This window comes from Heteronotia binoei, chromosome 14 (genome assembly GCF_032191835.1).
Source record: "Heteronotia binoei isolate CCM8104 ecotype False Entrance Well chromosome 14, APGP_CSIRO_Hbin_v1, whole genome shotgun sequence".
Lineage (NCBI taxonomy): Eukaryota > Metazoa > Chordata > Lepidosauria > Squamata > Gekkonidae > Heteronotia > Heteronotia binoei.
In genome coordinates, this window is record NC_083236.1 from 58415710 (window position 1) to 58439564 (window position 23855).

Consider the following 23855-nt stretch of genomic DNA (forward strand, 5'->3'; position numbering starts at 1 on the left):
CCTCCTCCTCAGCCGCCGCCGCCTCAGGCAGGGCCTTGGCCAGCCGCCGTCCCCTCCCCTCCCCGGTGGGGTGAAGCGCTTCCTCCTCACTTCCTCCCCCTCAGGCTAGGAAAGGCGCGGAGGGAAGCGAAAGGAAGGACAAGTGGGCGGGAAAAGAAACCTGGGCGGTGTCTGCGAGGAGAAGAGGCCGGGGAGGGAAGCGAAGAAGGCGGGAGAAGGAGAAGAAGGAAATCCCCTCCGGGGAGCCGAGAGAGAGAGCGGGGGGGAGTGGCCGCCGCCCTCCTCCTCCGCCTGCCGCGGGTCGAGCTGTCAAGCCCGGCGTCGCCTCAGACGCCGCCGCCTCCTCCTCCTCAGCCACACACGCCCTCCCTCCCTCGCCGCCGGCCCCTACGCGTGCTCCGGCGAGGCTGCGTCGCTCCTGGTCTGGTGAGTACGTGAGTGAGGAGCTGCTGCTGCCGGCCCGGCCTGGCCCACCCGCCCATCTTGGGGAAGGAGAAGGGGGGGGGGGGGTCGGCTCCCTTCGCACGAGGAGGAGGGAAAGGAGGGCGTCGCTGGGCCTGCTCGGCCACACCTCTCTCGCCTTCCTCGACAGCGTCCTCCCTGCCCTTTATGGGGCTCCTCTTCGTGTTAAGGACCGGGGGAGGGGAGGGGGTTATTTATTTTAAAGGGGACGGCTTCCAGGCGCTTCTGACAGGCCGGGATGGGGCTTGTGTGTGTGCCCATGCGTGCGTGCGTGCGATAGGCGGCTGTACAGGGAAATGTAGGCTGGTCTTGCGCCCAAATGCTTCTCTCCCCCCCCCCAACCTCTTTTAAACGTAGGGTGTTTCCACGCACTCCCCACACCCCCATCACTCTTTGCTTGAAGTGTCAAAAGTGGAAGGTGAAGGAAATCCCATGATGAATTGATGGGGGGAGGGGGTGGGACAGGGGTGATAGTGCAAAGGGTTAGGGGGGGGGCTGTGGGATAGATAGTGGAATGGGTTTGGGGGGGCTTGGTGGTAGAGCGACTGCTTTCCCCCACCTTGTTTGAACAGGTTAAGAGGGGTATTTCCAGCCCCCCACCCATCCACCCCCCCTCCCCCCGCGCACACACCACTTTTTTGCTTGAGGTGTCAAAAGTGGAAGGTGAAGGAAATCCTGTGATGAATTGATGTGGGGGGGGGCGGATAGGGGTGATAGTGCAAAGGGTTGGGGGTGGCTTGGTGGTAGAGTGACTGCTTTGGGGGGCTTGGTGGTAGAGGGACTGCTTTCCCCACCCTCTTTTTTGAACAAGTTAAGAGGGGTATTTCCACATGCCCCCTCCCCCCCCCTGCACATGGCATCACTCTTTGCTTGAGGTGTCAAAGTGGAAGGTGAAGGAAATCCCATGATGAATTGATGGGGGGGGGTGGAGACAGGGGTGATAGTGCAATGGGTTTGGGGGGCTATGGGATAGATAGTGGAATGGGTTGGGAGGGGGCTTGGTGGTAGAGTGACTGCTTTCCCCACCTTCTTGTTTGAACAGGTTAAGAGGGGTATTTCCAGCCCCCCCCCCCACGCACACACCATAACTTTTTTGCTTGAGTAGAAGGTGAAGGAAATCCCGTGATGAATTTATGTGGGGGGGACAGGGGCTATGGGATAGATAGTGGAATGGGTTTGGGGGCAGGCTTGGTGGTAGAGTAACTTCTTAGCCCACCTTTTTTGAACAGGTTAAGAGGGGTATTCCCTTGCCCCACCCCCTGCACACGCCATCACTTTTTGCTTGAGGTGTCAAAAGTGGGAGGTGAAGGAAATCCCTTAATGAATTGATGGGCGGGGGGACAGGGGTGATAGTGCAATGGGTTGGAGGGACTTGGTGGTAGAGTGACTGCTTTGTATGCAGAAGGTCCCAGGTTCAATCTCTGGTGTGTATAGCTCTTTTTTTAAATAAATAAATAAATCAGGTAATGGATAATATGCAGGCCTTAAATTCAGCAGGAACTCACAGGAGCACAGCTCCTGAACCTTTCTGACAGTTCCCCTCCTCTTCCCCACCTTGTCCATTGAACAGTAGGTGCAGCTGCATAAGAATCCCTGGAGGAGCTCCACCACCTATTTTTCTATAAAACGACCCCTGATAATATGAAAGATCTCCACCAGTCAAAGTAGACAGGGCTGACCTTGATGGAGCAGTGGTCTGGCTTAGTATAACACAGTTTTGTGGTGTTGAGAGGGAAGAGGCTGAAGCTCGTGTTAGAGGCTCCTCATGCCACCTATAACTGAGACCCTGGAGTGCCATGGCTGTGACCTTGATAGACTGTGACCTTGATAGACTAATGGGTAGGCTAAGTAGAAGGGAGTTTCATGTGGTTCAAAGGGGAGGAGGGACCAGGGCTCACTGTTAGAGCGTTTGTTGCTAGAAGGCCCCAAGTTCTGTCCCCAGCATATCCATATGAATCCTTTCTGGGTCTCCTCTTTGGGCTTGTGAAGGGGGAGGGGTTATTTATTTAGGGGGTGGGCTTCCAGGCGCTTCTGACTGGCCAGCATGAGTGGGGTGTGTGTGTGTGTGTCCATGCATACATGCATGCAATGGGCAGCTGTGTAGGGAAATGTGGACTGATCTTGCCCAAATGCTTCCCCCCCCCCCTCTTTTAAATGTAGGGTGTTTTCCACACACCCCCCCCCCACGCAATCACTCTTTGCTTGAGGTGTCAAAAGTGGGAGGTGAAGGAAATTTTGGGGTGAACTGATGTGTGGGGAAGGGGTGGGGAAGGGGTGATAGTGCAGTGGGTTTGAGGGGGGGCTTGGTGGTAGAGTAACTGTTTTGCTTGCAGAAGGTCCCAGGTTCAATCTCTGGAATATATAACTCTTATTTAAAAAACCAGGTAATAGATAATATGAAAGATTTCCATCTAAAGCCATGGAGGGTTGCTGCCAGTCAAAGTAGATAGGGCTGACCTTGATATAAACACAGTTTCATATTGTTGAGAGGGAAGAGGCTGAAGCTCATGGTAGAGGCTCCTCCTGCCCCCTATAAGTGAGAACCTGGAGTGCCATGGCCGTGACTTTGATAGACCAATGGGTAGACTTAGTAGAAGGCAGATTCATGTGGTTCAAAGAGGAGGAGGAGCTAGGGCTCACTGTTAGAGCACTTGATGTTAGAAGGCTCCAGGTTCTGTCCCCAGCATGCCCAGCAGAAAGGAACAAGTAGTAAGTAATGTAAAAGATTTCTGAAATCCTGGAAGGTTGACGAAAGTCAGAGTGGATGGTACTGACCCTAATAAGCCAGTGGCCTGACTCAATATATGTAGAAGTGATATCTGCTAGCATCTTACAGGGGGTCATGACACCTTAAGGCTTAACTAATTTATTGCAGAATTATATGTGCAGGAAGTGGCACCAGGCCTGCTGAGAGGCGGCGGTCTAGTGGGACAGAATTCCAGGGGTTCTTACCAGGAAGGACCACAGAGCCTGGCAAGTCATTTATTTCCATATGACTTTTGGATTTGGTCCAGGGAGACAATAATAATTTTTGTCTAGGGGCTCATGTTGGCATCTCTGACCAGCAGGCACTTTTGGCTAGTGCAGGTGGTTAGATTATGTTATATTTTTCTCCTTCCTTTCCTCCATCAGGGAATCCAAGGTAGCGTATGTAGGCTTCCAGGAGGCATCCCACCCAGACATTGACTAGATAGATAGATAGATAGATAATTTTATTTGTATCCCGCCGTTTCATCATGTGCCTGCCAGACATACCCTGGTGACATTTGGTGTGCTTTTTTGTGGTATGGATGTGTCTGTAGGAAGTGTCTTGGGGTGAGCCTGGCACAGGAGCTGTTCTATATAGCTGGTGGTATGAGGCAGCTCCCTCACCAACCTCTTTTTTGTTTTGCCAGGTTTTGGAGACAAAGTGAGCTGCTTTTCTAGTATTGGGAGAGATGCATTAATTGGCAGACCTCGTGTTCAGGGTAACCACTTCTTGGTCACATCTTCAGTCCTCAAAGTAATACGCGTGCATGTTTTCTCTCACACAGACTGTCGTACATGAACGCTCAAGTTCCCCTTAGCACTTTGTACTGTATTGGTTCTGTCTAGTTAGTGGCAATCTGGTAACCCCTTATTCACACAAAAAAAAATCATCTGAGTATCCATATGAAGCCTTTTGGGAATTGCTGTTATAGTGGACTGGTGTGTGAAATGAAAAATCCTATATGCAGAAAATAGAAATTAAATGTTGAACCTTTGTCCTGAGTTGCCAGGTGGCAAGTTGGTTGGTATAACTCAGTGAGGTGGGGAAGGGTAGCAGGCAGCTTTGTACTTGCCTCTGGAAACTTAGAAGTAATTGCATACTAGGTAGCAGGTATGTGAGGTCAGTAGACTCATTGCTTGTTTAAATTCTTGGAAATGGTGGTGCTGGAGTTCTTTAGTACTAGCAGGCAGTGGCAGAAAATGCATCGAAGATGAAAAGTTTGCAATAGCTTTAGTGTTCTGAATTTTTTTTTACTGTTACTTTACATTCTCATGATCTTTATAATCTCCGCAACTTTGTTATTTTTACATATGGAAAATGAAGAGTTACCAAAAAGAATAAAGTGTTGCTTGAGCTCAGAAGTGGACCAGAGATTATTGGTGCAGAATGAAGTACAATGAACAGATGTAAAAGCAAGGATTTATGTGGCAGAGAGTAGTTACAGATGGATGTAAAATATCTGCAGAACGAGAATGTGTCCTGCTCTGGACGATTGCAATGCTGCTGTTGTAATGGATAGTTTATGCGATAGTAAGAAAAGGATTAAAACCGAGGAGGGATTCATATTTACTGTTGATACAGGAACATTGGAGAGGGCTTCTTGTTTGGCAAGAAGACTAATGAAATAGGATATTTTTCTGTAGACGGAAGATAAAAGTTGGTGGTACAGTCTCTTGCAAACAGAAAGTTATATACCAAGAACGGTTAATTGGAAGGATTAGGTACTGCAGATTTGGTTCAGGCTTGGTGTTGGCAAATAGAAGTAGCTGGCTAGCTTTGGGACAGTCTGAAAGTTGGTCATTCTTAGAGCAGGGCGGATTGCCGAGTCCTACGCAGGTGAAATGTATACCATCTTACAAAATTAATTGGTAACAAAATGTCAGAATCGAACTATCAAGTCTGTATGTGTATACAGCATCCCCATAATATTTGGCTTTGTTGTCGGGAATCAGTGGACCTGGGAAATCAGTGTTTTAATCCATGACTATGGGAGCCATTTTAAGCAAGTCTATTCAGAAGTAAATTTTTTTGTATTCAATGGCTCTTACTCCCAGGAAAGCGTCCTTTGGATAGCAGCCTTTGACACTTTATAGATGGCCATAACCATTGGGTGTTCTACTGCAAAGGGTTAGCCTGAGGCCAAAATAGTGCTTTAAGCCATCTTGGCAAAAGAGTGGAATACGAAAGTAATTAATAATATGATCTATGTAAAAGATTATTTACTAGCATTTTACTGTTGATTCACTTTTATATTCTGCAGATCAAAGTCTTGGCATTTAATTTATGCATATACCACAATTCTCAACTGTAATTCTTGATCTACTCATGTGGCAGAGGGAGGTAGTAGAGTAGAATGTATCACTGCAGGCGAGGGATTCCATTTTTTCAAAATTCCTCTAGATTAATAATTTCCTGTTAGAGGACAACCAGTTCTGCATGCAATAATCTGTGGTTCAACTTTCTCCCTTATGCACTAAGTGTTAATTTGCAGGAGTTTTTACGTAAGGGGTCATTAAACATGTGACTCCTTCCCCGCAGTTGGAAATGGTATAGCCCACTCCATCATTTTACTGTGCAACATGTATAGACTGGGCCTGAGTCTTCCTTTCAAACTAGGGGTTGTTTTGCAAAGTCATAGTGCGTGCTGCAGTAAATGAACTTCAAAGCATTTTTCTTTCCATGTTTGAAACATGAATGTTTCATAGGCAACACTTCATATTTCTGAAAGCCTAAAAAAAAAAATACACATCTGTTGTGTTTAGACCTTGGATCTGACTAAGATACCATCTCACTCTGTTGGGAATAGGATCACTTTGCTTCCTCTTCTAAAAAGATTCCTCTTCCCTGAAGTGACAGGATTCGTATGTATTTGTGGAAGTAAGTCTGTGTCCCAACAGGGCTTACTCTTGTAAAATGCATTGGATTGCAGCCTTAAATCATGAGGATTCTAAGTAACTTTAAGCTTGTTAACCTGCAGAATGATTAACAAGGACTGGATTTAAGATGTTAGTGTATAGGACTTTATGTTTAGAGCAGGGGTGCCTGCCAAACTCATTTGTTATGAGGGCCAAATCTGACATAAATGAGACCTTGACAGGCCAAGCCATGTGTGTATTAGTTAGCAGATATAAACTTTATAAAGGACACAAAGATTTTTTTAAAAAACCTTAAAGCATCCTTAAAATGTTAGCACTCATTCTTAAAGGTGCTTTCTTTGTATTTCTCCCATGGGGCCCAGGGAACTGGGCAAAGGAAGCTGTGGCTCTTTCCTTCCTTCCCCAGGAAACCAGGAGGGGGAGGAGCCTCCACCAATATAAGGAAGAGAGGCTTGCCTCAGTAGCTGTGCTGAGCCTGGCAAAGCGAGCTCTCCCTTCCCCCCTTCCTCCCCAAGGGAGGAGCCTCAGCCAATGGAGAAAATGGAGGCTTTGCTCTGTAGCTCCTGTGCTATTGAGCCAGCCCGGCTGGCAAAGCAAGCTATGATGCAGAAGGAAGCAAGAGAGAGGGAGAAGGAAGCAGATGACAGCCAGTTGCTTGGGGGCCTGATAGGAGCCCTCTAGGGGCTTGATTCAGCCCCTGGGCCACATGTTTGACACCCCTGGTTTAGAGTGTTCAGTTTGTTTGTTTTCTAAGAGACTTCCCTGACCATTTCTCAGGTTTTCCTTAACTGTCTTTTTTGAAGCAGTGCAAGTATATATTACTGGGGATCAGTTTAAATGTACTTGGAGAGCATTGGTTAACTCTATAGATAAAAAATACTTCACACTATTGACAACTTTTAAAATATTCTTTCTTAGAGTATTGGTTGTGGAGAGTGCTGTCAAGTTACAGCTGACTTATGGCAACCCAGTAAGGTTTCCAAACCAAAAGATATTCAGTGATGTTTTGTCATTGCCTGCCTCTGTGTTGCGACCCTGGATTTCCTTGGTAGCTTCCCATCTGTATATTGATCCTGGCCAATGCTGTTTTAGCATTTGAGATCTGACAAGATTGAGCTAGCCTAGGTCATCCAGAATATGGTAGTGAATGTGGCACAGAGTTGTTTTGTCTTTTTGCCAAAGAAGGTTTCACTGTGATACAAGCACCTGTTCACTAGCCTTTGCGCTGAAATGGCTTTTAGAATATTAGCATGCCATTTAGTTTCATGCGGCAAATATTGTATACTGGTGTTCTGAAACAGCAGAACTGGATTATAAAATGCATTATAATTTTTTTAATGCAGTGTGAAAAAATGACTGCACTCCATATTTAGCCAAGAATAATTTGAATATATCAATACATTTTCAGTATATTACAAGAATTTTAATGTTTATTAAAGGTGTCTGTCCTAAAATCTGTGTAGAATGGGTATAAAATTGTAATGGGATGGTCAGACTGCCTACTCAGCAAAATCTTAATATTCACACCCGTAACTTTCCTTCGTCAAATGCCATGGTTTGGTGAAATGAAGCAATAGGAAGATTAATGGGTTACTTCTGAAAATAATCTTCACCATCCAATCCCTATGTGCCTTTCTTTCACATTTAGCTAAAATCCTTTCATCTGTGTCTTCTGGCCCCCATTTTCCACCTGCCTTTTTTCTCATCTGAGCACTCCTGACTTCTACATTTGAACCTTCTTCCTATATGCTACTGCTTGACTTCCAAAATCTTTGGCATTCCAAGAGAAGACCTGCCTACCCAGTCATACTAGCCTAAACATTCCTTCTATCAGAGTCCCACTTTTCACTTCTCCATTCACCAAGGCTTACCCCTTCTCTATCACATGCCTGGCAACTTTTGTCAGTTGATTCTGGCAAATTGCATATTCCATATTTGGTATTCTCAGATCGAACATAGAGGCTGATGTGGAAGCAATCATTAGCAGTAACTTGGGTGGAGAAATGGAAGTGCTGGGGGAGCCACATTGGAGATCCCAGTGGTTATGGCACATAGACTTGCTTGGTCTCAGTTCTATCTCATTTGGCCAACAAAGTTGTCAGTAATAACAAGCACCTGTTCACTAGCTTTTGCACTGTAATGACTCTGAATTCACTGTTGCCATTAGGGGCTAGAAGACTGCAGCAATTTATGTTTTCAGCTGCTCTCCAGCATCTCTGGCAGAGAGGGGTGTCTTTCAGCACCTGCTACCTATGAGCCTTTTATGCAAAGCATGTGCTCTTTCAATGAGCCACAGTCTGTCTCTGTTTGTTTCAGCATTCATTAGTATTTCAGAGCTTTTAGCTCTGTAAAAAGTAGCAGAGTGATGGTCAGAAGTACATCATTGGGTTGGATCTAGTAAGCTTATCCATTGTTGAAGGGTTCTCTTTTGACCATCATAAAGGGCATGATGATAATTGTGCAATTTGCAAGGACAAAAGCTGTAGATGATCTGAGAGGAGAGGAATTAGATGAAACAGTGAAAAAGTTGTTTGATTAAAACTAAAGAACAGGCACTGTCAGTGTGACAACAGGTAATGTAGGCTGTTGAAATTTTGGCTCTTACAAAATGTTCAGATTTTTGTGTCTTGTTTGCATTATGACATGTTGAGAATTTCTAAGGAATGTGTATACTTGATACTAGTCAATAAGGGCTGTAGCCATCAGATCTGTAGCACCCCCACCCAGTCTTCCCTTTCAGTGAATGCCTAAAGTAGACAGATTCAATAGGGGGCACCACCCCCATTCCCCCTCCCCTCCAGCTGACTACAGCCCTGGTACATAGTATTATAGTAAAAGCTTTAAGGCCTGCTGGTCATATTAAAAATGTTGAAGCTTGGGCATTAGTTCTCTGGAAAGCTGGAGATACATATAAGTAATAGTCACATCCTATGAATTGCTCTGCTGGCTCATACATATATGAAATGATTCAAAAATTTGCTACCCCAGTGAAGTGTTGTAAAACCTCTGTTGGTATGCTGGTACTGAAAGTAGATTCTAGATTTTTGTGCCAGAGCATCAGCATCTTTAATGCTGATGTGTGTTAATGCAGCTATTCCAGAGACTGCTATCCCCAAGTGGCAAGTGGATAGAAGAATGATGGGGAAGAGAAGGCAGGTCCAGCATGCTCTGTTATCTCTTCTCCTTTATTCCCGTGGAAGCAGAAACTTCATAACCACCTTCTGAAATACAGTGTAAGATTAGTGCTAACATGATTCAAGAACAAGAGGGACACAATAGGAAATTCTTCTGATTGGTTTAGAATGCATTTTGTGGAATCTTTGCATAACTTTTAAATACAGTTATCATGGCAGGGGTATAGCATGGTGAAGTTTCACTAAACATCTGCATAATACTAGAAGAAAAGTTTCTTTGCTGGAAACAGGAAGGGCGTGGAATAGGTTAAACTGAATGTAAGAAAGTTGCTTCCTATTTAAAATGAATGTTTCCATGTTGTTGTTTCCTTTGTCATGTGGGAAAAGTCAAACTGGAAAACAAGTAGCAGTCTTAGATAAGAACAAAATTTGTAGCAGAGTATGAGCTTTTGTGAGTCTCTGCTCACTTCTTCAGTGACTGTGCTCTTCCACACATTTTGTAAGTGTTTAAGATGTTACTGGTCTCTTGCTCTTTTCTACTGCTAAAGATAGACTGATGTACCGTAACTACCCATCTTGATCTGTCTTCTAGAAAACAAGTGAAGGTCTTTGCTCTTTCTGACATGTCTAGAATACTTTTAAAGGAAACAAACATGTTTTATTTGTGAATTTGCAAGCTAGTCATCATAACTTGACAGTAGACCCCATACTTTGCAAGCAGAAATCCCAGGTTTAATTCCTGGCAGTTGGTAGGTAGGGCTAGAATACATGGCCACCTAGAAGGGATGTGTCGGAATGTGGTCAGATAAACAAAGCTGGAGTCAAGTGGCACCTTTAAGACCAACCAATTTTTATTTAGAACGTAAGCTTTCGTGTGCTCTTAAGCACACTTCATCAATCCAGCACAGTGAGCAAAGCCATACATGGCTGAGCAGAGCCATACATAGCTGGTAGGGAGTGGCCCAGAATGCAACATGGTACAGATTTAAGAACCAATGACAGTGAAGTAGAATGATCTGGTTGGCAGTGGTTTAGAATGTAAAATGGTACAATGACAGAATAGTAAAATTAACAAATTGAGCAAACCTTTGATCTGAGTAAACCTTTGATTGAGCAAACCTTTGATGCTCATGCTACTCAGATCAAAGGTTTGCTCAATTTGTTAATTTTACTATTCTGTCATTGAACCATTTTACATTCTAAACCACTGCCTACCAGATCATTCTACTTCACTGTCATTGGTTCTTAAATCTGTACCATGTTGCATTCTGGGCCACTGCCTACCAGCTATGTATGGCTCTGCTCAGCTATGCTCACCGTGCTGGATTCCTCATGCTCACCGTGCTGGATTCCTCATCTGATGAAGTGTGCTTAAGAGTACACAAAAGCTTACGTTCTAAATAAAAATTGGTTGGTCTTAAAGGTGCAACTTGACTCCTGCTTTGTTCAGCTGCTTCAGACCAACACGACTGCCCACTTGGTCAGGTAAAGTACTGGCTAGTTGAACCAGTGGCTTAGTACTGGGCAGTTTCAAATAGCATCAAATCACTGCTAAATATTTGCTAAGAACCCTGTTGCTTTTCTTAAAATGTGACCTAAAGTAGGCATCGATTGAGTCCTTGCATTTGGAAGTTTTGACTATTACTAAAAGTGAAAGCTCTCCTGAACATTTTCAGGTGCAGCTTGAGAGAAGGAATGGAAAAAGTTGGTTCTTCAAGTTATAATGCAACTTTTGCTGCTTAATTCTGGGGATGATAGGAAAAACACTTTTTTAAATATTTAAGGTATTTTTATCCTGCCTTTCTACCCAGTTAGGGTTGTCAAGGCAGTAAACAGTTAAAGACATCAACTTTAAAAACAATATTTATATAGACTTTACATACAGCTGTTAAAATGTAGACTAGAACCAGGGCCCAAGGGGAATGCCAAATGAAACAAAAAAAAATATCTTTACCAGCTTGCAGAAATCTGATGGGGGACAGATGAATCTCCTAACAGCAAACAAGGTAGCAGTTGTGCAAGTCGAGTGCTGTGGATGACCTTATGTTTTCCTAGTTTCTAAAAAGTTAATGTGTGTACTTTTAAGAAAAGCCTTGCTGGGTCAAATTAGTAGTCAGTTTGTTTCCAGTTGTAGCTCCCCTCCTTTGACCTCATAATGGCCTTGTGGAGTAAGTTAGATTGAGGGAAAGATTGCCGTGGTCACCCTGTGAGCATGAAGACATAGATTTGAACCTGCTCTGCCCCATGCTAATGAATTACTCTGGCAAGCTTTCACAGTGTTGGTGAATCCATAGATCAGTTGTTTGTACTTCAGGCAAAATGAAATCATTTAATCTATAGTAAACCTTTACTACTTACTTGTATATTGATTGCGTGATATATAAATCTATCTTGTACTGAATCACATCTAGTCAGTAATGTCTATTTTAATTGTTTATAAATAAATAAAATTAGGAGAGACTGCAGCTCATACCAGCATTGATCCTAGTGTTGAAGGATACTTCAAAATGCCTTTCCCCTCCCAAGTTAGTTTAAGGAGCAATCCTAAACCCGTCTCTTCAGAAGAAAAAATATCCTTCCATGTATTGAAGGTTATGTTGGGATCCAGTGAGGTAGCTTTGTATAGCTCATATGTCACATGGATCTGTTGAAAAATTAGAAAGCTTTCACCACCAAATAGCTGCATTTGTGCATGCTCAGATATTTGATTTTCTCTCTTGCCTTTAATAACTTGCCTGTTTTCTTTTTTTTTCCTCCCAGTTTTTGTGCTGTGGTGATGATATAGCTACAAAGAAGTGTTTTTGATTGACAGCAATGTGATAGACTTCAAGCCACTTAAGGGAACCACTTTTTTCTCCAAATGGTGAGTTTTAGGTAAGCGATCTGAATTTAGGATATCTCTAGCAAGTGTCTACTGTTTCTCAATAAATTATTGAGGAAAAATTATGACATTGCTGGTAGGGCTAACAAGTTGTTGATCAACATGACTAAGGAGGATCATATTTATCAGTATACCTGGGGAGTCTCATAAGTAAACTGAAACCACTTTGTCTGTGGGTGGTTTCATTGTGCAGCTTTCATCATCTGTGCAGGAACCAACCAGTTTACTCTTAGTATGATTTTGCTTTTTGTAATAACAGTGTCCATCGTACTCTATAGCATCTTTTTTTGCAGAAAAAGGAAAGAGGTTGCATCTCTTATTACCTGAATAACATATATACAGCAAATGTATGCTGAATCACAGCATCAAGGACATTATCCCCTAGTCATGCTGGCATTGAAGGTCTCTAGTGTTAAAATGGTCATTCCTGACTCCAGATACTTTTAACTGGAGGTGCTGGGGTTCAAACCTGGAATCTCTGTATACAAAGCGGATGCTCTACCACTGAGCTATGGTTCATCCCCGATATAATAATAATAATAATAATAAATTTTTATTTATACCCCGCCCTCCCCGCGGAGGCAGGCTCAGGGCGGCTTACAAGACATGGTACAAGCCATGATATAACAATAAAATCAGAATAATAACAATTAAAATATAATTCATAAATTAATTAATTTAAATTAAATAAGTACCGTAATCTAAAAACCAGTATAACTTAATGGTGCTACAATTTCAGTACATATATAAAGATGGAAGAGGGCGGGGGTTTTTATATAGCATCAGAACGTTGATCACTTTCAATGGAACATTAAGTTGTCTTACACTTGCATAATCGGGGCTTAAGCCCACGAATTCTGCTTGTGGACCTCACAAGTGAAATGTCAGGTCTCACATAATTAACAGAACGAGTCACTGTCATGGCCTAGGAGCACATAGAGCGCCTTCCCTCAACCTTCTATGTGTAACTCATACATTTCATGAGGCAGAATATGTTGCATATCCACAAGAAACATAGTTTGCTGCCACTACCCCAGCTGTTCATTAAGTCACTAGGGAACGCCTTAAAATCCTCTTATAGAAAGAACTGCAGTATTATCTTTGGATCAAGTTGTGATAAGCACAGACCTGAGTAGGCATGGCTTGAAAAACACATAGCATAGAGTGATGCAGTAAAATGAACTTACTATAAAAGAGGTGTGGAAATTTACTTGGCATTTAAAAGTAGAGTTAAAAAGACAATGCTCCAAGTTGGCTGAAAGTGTATAAGGAGCAAGCTAGCCCTCCTGGGATATTTATACACCATCTATTAGTTGTGATTGGTTGCTGTCATTTTATAGAATTGTTACAATTTTAACTGTATGGAATATTTTACGGGGCAGGCTTTAAATCGAATTAAATCAAAAAATTGAAAAAGATTTCTTAAGTCAAATTTTTTTTTTTCTATTCTGCTCAAGGCCGAAGAAACTTATAAGCTTACAAATGACCTTGTCTCCATTTCAAAATGGAGTCTCCCTTACGATGCCTGGACTGGACAGACTCATGCAACCATGGACAGCACCTAGTTAGGTTTGGGGGAAAACACTGACTGTGCTGTACAGTGCTTGGACATAGATAGTGAGTTGCTTTTGAATTGGGCAGCCCCTTGTGCGGCTTCAAAATATTATCCTGTCATGAGTGATCGAAAGAACTCGTTATCCTATGATGGAAATCTGCAGTCATTAGAATAAGCAAATAACATTTTCAAAGAGCATGCAAGTGAAGAGGATTTTGAACATAGTGTTCTTAATTTTTCAGCATTAAAGTGGACTAAAGAAAGGTAAAAGTACGCTTTATGTTCCACGTCGTTGGCTGACAGGAAGAAGGAAATGACTCTGAAGTGTTTAGAAGACACTCAAAACTGAGTTATCATTGCTTATCTGCCAAGAGAGCAGAAGGGGGATTTAGAGCTTCTACGACTGAGTGATAGACATTAATCCATAAATGAAATTACTTGCACACCCAGCAAAAGGTTGCTGGTGAATAGGATTTTGGCCATAGACATATGGAGCTGGTCAGGTTAAGTTGATCACATTTTAAAAATTCAGCCACAGATGTATCCTGAGATTTCCATATAGTTTCTGAAAGTGATCCAAGCAGAAATGCAGAGTAGAAATTTAACTGTTTCTGCTTGTGTGTGGCCTTCCTACACAAGGCTAGACTGATTCATTAGAAAGCAAATGTCATAAACAACTTGGAACTTAAAGGAAGAATGTTTGGAATCATGACATGAGAAACTGAGCAGCAGCTGCTGCTTTTGCAACATACTGAATTTGAAAAAAGCTTCAAAATAAAGGTGTGATGCAGGTGTAACAGTTTTTCAGTCTCTTAACCCTGATTTAGAGACCAGGAGGCTCCAAGAATGATCTCATCTGTGGGATTCATTTTTATCACATCAGTCACGATGTAGAATTTCATTGTACTGTATGTAAGACTAATAATCTTTAGTTTATAAACACCAATCTGCAAATCAGTTAACAAGTCCTTTATAAGCTTTCAAGGGGGAGGAGTGGATCCCAAGGTGTATTCCCAGTGTCTTAACTACGATTCAAAAATCAGAAAATATTATATTTTTACTGTACCATGGTGTTAAAATGTGGATTTTGCTGGAGGCAATGCATGTCTTGATCATTTTAATTTTAAAGGATTTTTCAGGTGACTGTTGAGACATGTGATAGTACCATATAGGTACTCAGAATGTAACTCAGCTGTAATCGTTCTGCTAGTACCAAGTATAAATATTTCAGATCTGAATGACTGTCTGCTGCTAGCACATTTCTCCTAATACAAATTGTAACTACGTATGGTTTGTATATCCAACTTTTCAGTTGTGATATATAGAAATCCTGGGCAAACTTAATGTATTTGAACATAGACTTAAAGGCAAAATTGTATAGTGAGCAATTTTCTTGGGAATTACTTGTTGCCTTTGTTCAATACTGTGACTTCTCTTTTAGGTCCCCAGTGCTAATAAACTAACTACCAGGGATCAAGTGCTTCTCAGGGTTATGTAAAACCTTTGCGAAGGCTATGTTCTGCATATTAATAGGTAAGGATGGTTCTTGCTAATCTTTGTTCAAGATTAAGTTCCAGCTTTCTGACTAAGTATTTTATGCAGCTATTGTCCACTTTTACTATAGATCCACTAAGCAATTTAATGTTGCTTGGCTTTGGATAGACTGATTTGACCAAGTTTTCTACGATGTGATTGATTTATGAGTAACCCATGTAGGATTTCCCAAGAGCTAAGTAATCTGACAGGGTGCAATATACAGTTATCACAGAAGAGACCATGCTTTTAGCTTTGCTAGATAGCATTGTTTCTCTGACCCCTTCATCACTGATTGCCTCATCAGAGAACTTTCTCAAATGGCCTATGCATTTTTATAGTTTGATATTATGGCATTTGTTCTACTAGCAATCCTTATCCTTTCACAAATAAAATGAGAACAGCAGGATAAAACAAACTTAAAGGTAGATCCAAGTGGCTCTTTTTGACCCAGGTTTATAACAATAGAGAGATTAACAGACATTCTCATATTTTGACACATTACTGTTTTATTGCTTTCTCATGCTCATGCTACCCAGATCAAAGGTTTCCTCAATTTGTTAATTTTACTATTCTGTCATTGGATCTTAAATTTGGGGAGGGATCTTAAATTTGGGGAGGAACGGTGGCTCCGTGGTAGAGCATCTGCTTGGTAAGCAGAAGGTCCCAGGTTCAATCCCTGGCATCTCCAAAAAAGGGTCCAGGCAAATAGGTGTGAAAAACCTCAGCTTGAGACTCTGGAGAGCCGCTGCCAGTCTGAGTAGACAATTTTGACTTTGATGGACCAAGGGTCTGATTCAGTATAAGGCAGCTTCATATGTCCAAATTTGTACCATTTTGCATTCTAAACCACTGCCTACCAGCTCTGCTCACTATACCTGATTCCTCGTCTGATGAAGTGTGCTTAGAGCGCACGAAAGCTTACATTCTGAATAAAACTTTGTGGGTCTTAAAGGTGCAACTTGACTCCTACTTTGTTAACTTCAAGGTAGTAAATGTAAATTTAATTTTGGAGGGTGGAACAGTATCCATGCTCAGTCAGTTCCTTTGTTGAATCTTAGGATGCTTTCACACATGCTAAAAAATGCAGTTTCAATCTCCTTCAGTGACCATTTTCAAGTGGATTTTGCCATTTCACACAGCAAAATCCAGTTGCAAAGTGGATTGAAAGTGCATTATTTAGAGTGTGTGAAAGCAAACTTATAGTACATAAATAAGTGAACTGCCAAAGCTTCCTAGGAATAGCCTTTCTCAGTTCTGAGTTAACATACCATTCAGGATTCAAAGAGCCCAGTGCACATGCTCAAATATTCAGTTGCACCCATTACTTTCCAAGATACCAGAAGCCACCAAGCATGGTTCAGATAGACAGGACATATGAGGGCTGCAGTGGGCATGGATGGCTTCTGAATTCCACTGGGCTTGTGGAAGCTCTATACTGGACCTTGCTGAATTTGCCCATTCATTTGATATGTTCCGTTGTCTTCAGTGGAAGCTAATTTCATGTAATGCTGTTCTGCCTTACTTGAAATCAAGTTGCAGATCTGAATGTGTATTCCATAGGTTGGAATCTTAAGGAACCTAAAAAGATGTGGGTGAGAATTCTTCTAGGTGTTGATGACATTGACTTTTGTTCCAGTAATTTGGATTCTGTGTATCAGTCTCTAGCAGTGATTGCCATCCTATTATTTAATGAGAGCTACTGCTGGCTAATGAAAAATATTCCAAATGACTCTCCTCCTCAATCCCCCCCCATCATGTTATACATTTTGAAACAGAACACCAACTATGAAGAGCACAAGAACTGAAGGTTCTGTGCTAACCAGCACAGAAATAAATCCTGTGAAATAAAGGGGTTTTTTTAAAGAAAGTCTTATAGCAGATCTTTCTGTGGTCTTGCATTGGTCTTCTACACTGCAGGATGCATGAGCTATTCTGCATTAGCTGGCAAACTACTAGTAGTTCACAAACCATCTCTTAGAGATCCTTGATCTTTAAGATCCTCTGTGGCATCGTAACCTAAATCTTTAGTATTTATTGTATGGCAGCTTTACTGTAAATAGTGGATTGATCCTGATAATGAATCAATGGTAATAGTGCTTTATATTAGTAAAAACTCCTTTGTTGATTGACACTTTTGCTATTGGGAGATGTAGTGGTTTGGGGGTTTTCACAAAGCTATAATGATGTGCATTGTATCCTAGGCAGTGGGCTCTCTAGATATTACAGGAATTATGGTCTCATAAACTTGATGTTTCCAAATTGACCTGAATTTGCTGATCTGACATGAATTGATGTATTTATTTTTAGGATAGTATATGCTAATCAAACACTATAGGGTTCTGAAGTTTCCATTCATAGTAGAGCCAGTTTTTGTCATCACTTTAGTCCTAGCAGAAGTGTTATTGCAGAAATATCAGATAATACATACAATGCATTTTGAAGAGGAGTATTTTGTAGGAACTAGTTTAATTTTGGCATTATATGGAACATTAGCAGATTTGCATGATTTGATAAACTTTCAAGATTGCATTCTAAACTGTTGTTTGAATTCAGTAACATAGAAAGGTTGAAACGACATTAAAATCTAAACAAAATCCTACTGACAGCAAAACCATAACTAACCTTATTTTGAAATTTTGCTTCCTGGTGCACTGTTAATACATTTGTATTTCCAAAACATTGGGGTATTTTCTCTGATAAATGACATGGAGAAGTTTAATAAAATAATGGTGGCTAAAACTCTTACATCAGGAATCTTTTGAGCTGGGACAGTTAAGAGATGTAAAATTTCCAAAAATCTTAAAAGTTATAGAAAGCCCTTTTACTGTTTTTCTCCCAAAAAGAATTGAAATATATGCTATACTATTAGAGGAAAATTGAAATGTATGCTATACTTTTTTTCTTGACAGATTTAAACTTACTTTGTTGTTTTAAATAAGAAAATGCATATAAGTGATATATAAATGAAATTAGAAAACAAAAGAACATATTATTTGGACAGTGTCATATAGTCATGTAAGACTACCAGGATATTTGGATTGAAAGTTGAACTTTATAACATGGAAAATGCTAAACTCAGCTTGAGCATTATTGGATGTATTATAACATATTAATTGCTGTCAGTATTATTTATATTGAATAATCCCAGTTTTTAGATTGGAATTTTTTTCAGGTTCTTGAGAAAAAAAATTTGCAGTCCTATGGTAGTGTGGACTGCAAACACAACACAATAACATGCAATAGTAGAAGGATGCCAAAACTTACAAATTAATAATTTATTTATTGGTGTCAGAATGGTAACTTGCATTATTTACTTTTTATCTAAACCCTAATTTAGACTCTTATTATGAGTCACTTACTGCTGTAATTTCATAAATAATTTTTAGAGTTGTCCTGTCAAAAATATTATTGTGGAAGTCCTTCAGGCTGATTTGGTAGCAAATTAAGACTTTACTTAGTATGGCACCTATGAGCTGGTTTATGGAGAAGTGGCATATAAATTTTCTAAATTAATCTGATGATGTGGCACTATAGATTTCACAGAACACACTGTCAACTCCTCAGTTTCCCCAAGAAAGCAGGTTGAAGAAAAAATAATTGAAAGCAAATTCAGTAATATCAAGTACCTTCAAAACAATCTGGTTTAAGAATAATACTTGAATGTAAGACAAATATGCACCAGTCTATTCAGATAAACTAAATCCATGACCTTTTGTCAGACACACAGAGTTTGGACCATGCTTTTCTGAATAAAATAACAGACCGGGAACAGCAATACATGACTTTTAAAAGCAAACATTATAATGACAGAATAGGTCATATTCTAGTATTGTACAAATTACCAGAATTTATGGTAGTTAAACAGCATAAACTCTTGCTAGAAGTCATGAAGACTCTAGTGATAGTCATGAAGACCTTGTGCCTGAAATAATATCATTCAATTATTTAAAAAAAATATCATTCAATTATTTTAAAAAAAAATCATTTCCAAATACAGATATATGCAAATTTTGTGAATTAAATTCGCAAAAGAAGTAAATACATATCTAAAAAACCAGATTAAAACAATTAAACTACTATCCTCAGTTTCCCATATAGTGTCTAATACAATTACTATAGTAACAACCAGCAGAATCTGTATACAGCGGCTTGAAAATATGCGTCTTTTTGAAAGATTATAGAGAAGAGGCTTTAAAAAGGACGTTGCCAAAAGGCAGTTGTGACAAGAGAAGATTCAGTTTCTGGTGGAGGCCAGAGGACTGGGGGAAACTAAAGGGATAACTAACAAAACTTTAGTCAGATCTTAGAAGGCTCTGGATGTAAAGAACTTAAAAGGTAATAACCATCACAATGAACCGAACTCAGAAGCAAATTAGAAAACAGCATAGCTAGTTCCAGCAGCACTGTAATTTGCTCATACATGATTGTACCTGCTGAAGATTCCAAGTTGTCTTCAATGTTAGCCCCTTGTAGAGTATGTTAGAGTAACCCAGCCTAAAGGCTATATGTAGTATTTTATGTATGGTATTGCTTGGAGTCCTTACGGATGTCTGGATATAGCTAATAGAAATCCTTAATGTCAGAACTGTTCTTTGAAGTAGAAATAAAATGTATGTGAGGGGCTTGACCCAGCATCTTCCATGGTAGCAACCAATCAATATGTCTACTTAAACTGGAAATGTATAAATCAGTAAGATGGAAAGTTGACTGAAATAACAGTGAAATCATTTCACCCTGCAACTAATCTGTAATCCGCCTTGACTCTCACTGAGTCGCAAAAAGAAAGGCGGAGTTTCAATGAAGTAAGTATATCTTAGTGTCACAGGGTAGGTGGTGACCCTGCCCTAAAAACAAGAGAGAGATCTGGGTGGTAAAAACAAACCCTGTACATTAAACTTTCTAAAGTGTTTGTGTTTTCCCCTTTTGTCTAGGTTACTTTAAGTGCTCCAAGACATTGCTTCAGAAGTGCTAATGGATGTCGTCATGGCTTAGATAAGGTGTTGACCGCTGCAGATTGTCTCTTGTTGTGTGCTGCCAAGAGACTGACTCCGTTTGGAGTAATCAAAGTAGTACAGATATACCAAGATGACAGATCCTATGATGGACTTCTTTGATGATGCCAACCTCTTTAGTGATACCTTAGAAGGTTTGTCAGATGATGCCTTTGTACAAACTGGGCCGGTTTCACTTGTAGATGAGTTGAACTTGGGTGCAGAATTTGAGCCTCTACACATTGACTCGTTAAACCATGTGCAGGAAACACAGACTGAACAAAAGATGAATGAATTTGAACGGCTTAATCAGTACGATTCACTGAAGCTTCAAGTCAGTCAGTCCTTCAGCAGTCCAGCTGAAAATGTTTTATCACCACACTCGCAATTTAATTGCTCACCCATTCATCCCCAAAGCCAAACAAATGGGATGTTTCCAGATGTGGAGGACGGAAGCCCTATGTGGGGGCATCAGACTTCTAGCGGTGTTTCTAATCAGAATGGATCCCCCTTCCACCAGGGACATTCGCAGTCTATGCAGCAAAGTAAAAGTTTTGTAGCACACCACGATTTTGCCTTATTTCAGGCCAGCGAGCAGCACCATCCGTGTGCCTCACTGCAGTCACAGCAAAACAGAAACAGCGTCGATACAGGAGAGGACACTCGGAGTCAGTCAGACAACTTCATGGAAGTTAATACATGTATTCCACACAGGACCAGTGTTCCCCACCCACCTCAAGCTGCTAATCTATCAACTTCTCAACAGTCTATTTCCATTCAGTCGTTTTCTCAGTCTGCAAATGACTCGCCACACTATTGTGGTAGTCGAGAAGGAAGCTTTGGTGGACATTCTCCAAGTATAACTCCCTGCTCTGTTAATACTGCACAGTTTTCTCCTCCTTATTCCTACTCTAGTAACCATATCTCTCCTACCGGTCTTCTGCAGTCTTCTACGGCTCTCTCTGCTAGTCAACAGACTCATCCTTTATCTGACTTTGCCGGAAATGATGCCTTTGCACCTCAGACAGGGACCAAGCACGAAAGTACAGATAACGTCCTTAACTCCAGTCCATCTTTGAATTCAAATAATTTCCATGTGTTGCATTCAGCACATCCTCAGGGCAACTTCAGTAGTTCAAAACTTTCTGCCGTGAACATTAATTTTTCTGTCCCTGCTGGCTCTGGTCCTCAGATGAGCCATTTCAGCGATACTATAGAAGGCAATGGTTTTTCATCTTTGGATGAGAATTTGCTTCATCAAGTTGAGTCTCAAGCAGAATCCTTTACAGAGCTTGATCCAGAAGCTCTCCTTCAGGAAGATCTTCTTCCCCAGTTTGACGAGTCAGCATTTGTTCAGGATAGCTCAAGTAATGATCTAGAGCATGACCTAGAGCACAGTGTTACTCCGCAAGTGACACCGTTGCACATTGCTCGGACACAGTTGCAAAACTGCAACCATCCCTGGAATTCTTCTGTTTCTAATCAACATCCACAGGAGCGAAAGCGTTCAAACGTTCAAGGGCAGGTATGTAATGCCTTCCTGAGAGGTTTTTTGCTCTGTTTGTCTTTTTTGTTGTTTGCTTTTATCCAAAGTAATTGGTAGCCTTATTTACATTTGACAGGGCAGTCATATTCTATTTGGTAGAAGAATCCCCATCACGAGAACAGTATCTGTTGTCTTCATTTAACTATAGGATTTTGTTTTTAAAGTTAAATATCTTAGCTATCTGAGATGGGAATGAAAGTGTAAATAGTATTATAAAGCCTCCGTTGTACTTTGGTTCCATCATGAGAAGACAAGACTCACTGGGAGAGAGTAATTCTAGGGAAAGTGGAATGAGATGGATTGACTCTATCAAGTAAGCCGCAGCCCTCAGTTTGCAAGACCTGAGCAAGGCTGTCAGTGATTAGAACACTTCGGTTGTTGATGCATTGGGTTGTCATATGTCAGAAGTGACTTGACAGCGCTTAACACACATTAGCTCGTTGTCGGCTTCACATTTAAGGTATCTTCCATTCAGAAAAAAATGCAACCAACTGTATTTAGCAAAATTTAGACACATGCATTCAGTTTGTTTTTGTGTGATGATAGACTTAGGTTTTCATTTTGTGCTTTCAGATGTTTAATTCAGTTGTGTGGTTGGGGGTGGGACTCAAAAGTTGAGAGGTAAGCTTTAAGACATTGGGTAGGGGATATATCTCCAGAAGATCATTATGCTCCGGGAAGAAGAACTTCCTGGTGATCCCGGGCCCAAAACCGATCTGGTTGTTCTCTACCCTGGCACTGGCCTGGCCTTGTGCGACTCTCTGCCTAATGATATCTATGCCCAGTGGGATCTAGTGCAGTTCCGTAGGGCCTGTAAGACAGAGATGTTCCACCAGACCTATGGTTGAGGAGAGCAGCAGTTTTTCACTGAGCCTGGCCTCCCCATTCTCTCCTCTCCTCTCCTAGGATAATGACATAAATTGGTCCCTTAAACACCATCTGAAATAATCATAGAGAAGAAGATATTGGATTTATATCCCGCCCTCCACTCCAAAGAGTCTCAGCAGCTCACATTCTCCTTTACCTTCCTCCCCCACAGCAGACACCCTGTGAGGTGGATGGGGCTGGAGAGGGCTCTCACAGCAGCTGCCCTTTCAAGGACAACCTCTGCCAGAGCTATGGCTGACCCAAGGCCATTCCAGCAGGTGCAAGTGGAGGAGTGGGGAATCAAACCCGGTTCTCCCAGATAAGAGTCTGCACACTTAACCACTACACCAAACTGGCTCTAGAGCTTATCTATTGTTTTAGAGCTTGTCTATTGTTTTTAATTACTTTAATCTGATTGTACTGTATTTATTGAATATGTTGTTCAATGCCATGAGCCCTATACATAGGGGAGGGTGGTCTATAAATACAAAATAATAAAAGTTATTACCAACTGTAAGTTGTTAAACAGTTCCTTGTTATATTCTCTTAATCTCACAGTCTTTATTTACTGTGTTAGAATAATTTGCCTCCCCCCTGTTATAGTTACTGGAAGTCAGTAATATAACTTTTTTTTTTTGCAATTTCTTTGTGGAGTGAGGGTTTTTTGCTGAATAGCTTCTGATTAATTATAAACCTTTTTTGGTGTAGATTAAGTGTTTAATATATCAATGAGCAAGAAGCATTTTTGATTTTTAAATGATTGCTTAATTATGCTTATCGTAAACATTCTAAAATTGTCTTTTGATTTGGTGTGACCAGATAATAGGGGGTTTTTTTGTTCAATATATTTGTTGGGTAAAAACTGACAGCTTTTTAGTGGGGCTGTTTTACTGGGCTTAATTTAAGGCATTATCTATCACATACAAAGGCCTTCATGGTCTTGGAAACTCATATCTGTGAGGTTCATTCTCCCTGTCCTCCATGACAGCTTTGCTCATCAGAGCAGGGTCTTCTACAGGTAGCAACCTGCAAATGTGCAAAATCAACAACAGGCTGAACATGTGCCTTCTCTGTTGTGGGCCTGCCCCCCCCTCCCCAGTGTAATAGCCTCCCTGAGGATGTCAGGAAGGCTTCCAGTTTTCTGACTTTCTGTGAAATATGCAAATTAATTATTTAAGAGGACTTTTCTATGCAGGACATATACTGAATGTTTCACAAAGTTACTTTGAAAAAAGTATTAGGGACTGTGGTCTGTACT

At 41.1% G+C, this 23855-nt stretch overlaps 1 protein-coding gene across 1 annotated transcript in view; it reads left to right on the forward strand.

The window, feature by feature from the left end:
• Positions 1-344: 344 nt before the first annotated feature.
• The window catches only part of CHD9 (chromodomain helicase DNA binding protein 9), a 90716-nt gene continuing 67205 nt past the window's right edge, over positions 345-23855 (forward strand). Inside the window, exons 1-4 of the mRNA XM_060254270.1 lie at positions 345-426; positions 11982-12084; positions 15099-15190; positions 20125-21709. Coding sequence (XP_060110253.1) covers positions 20279-21709 — 1431 coding nt within the window. The 5' untranslated portion in view covers positions 345-426; positions 11982-12084; positions 15099-15190; positions 20125-20278. The remainder of the gene's footprint in view (positions 427-11981; positions 12085-15098; positions 15191-20124; positions 21710-23855) is intronic.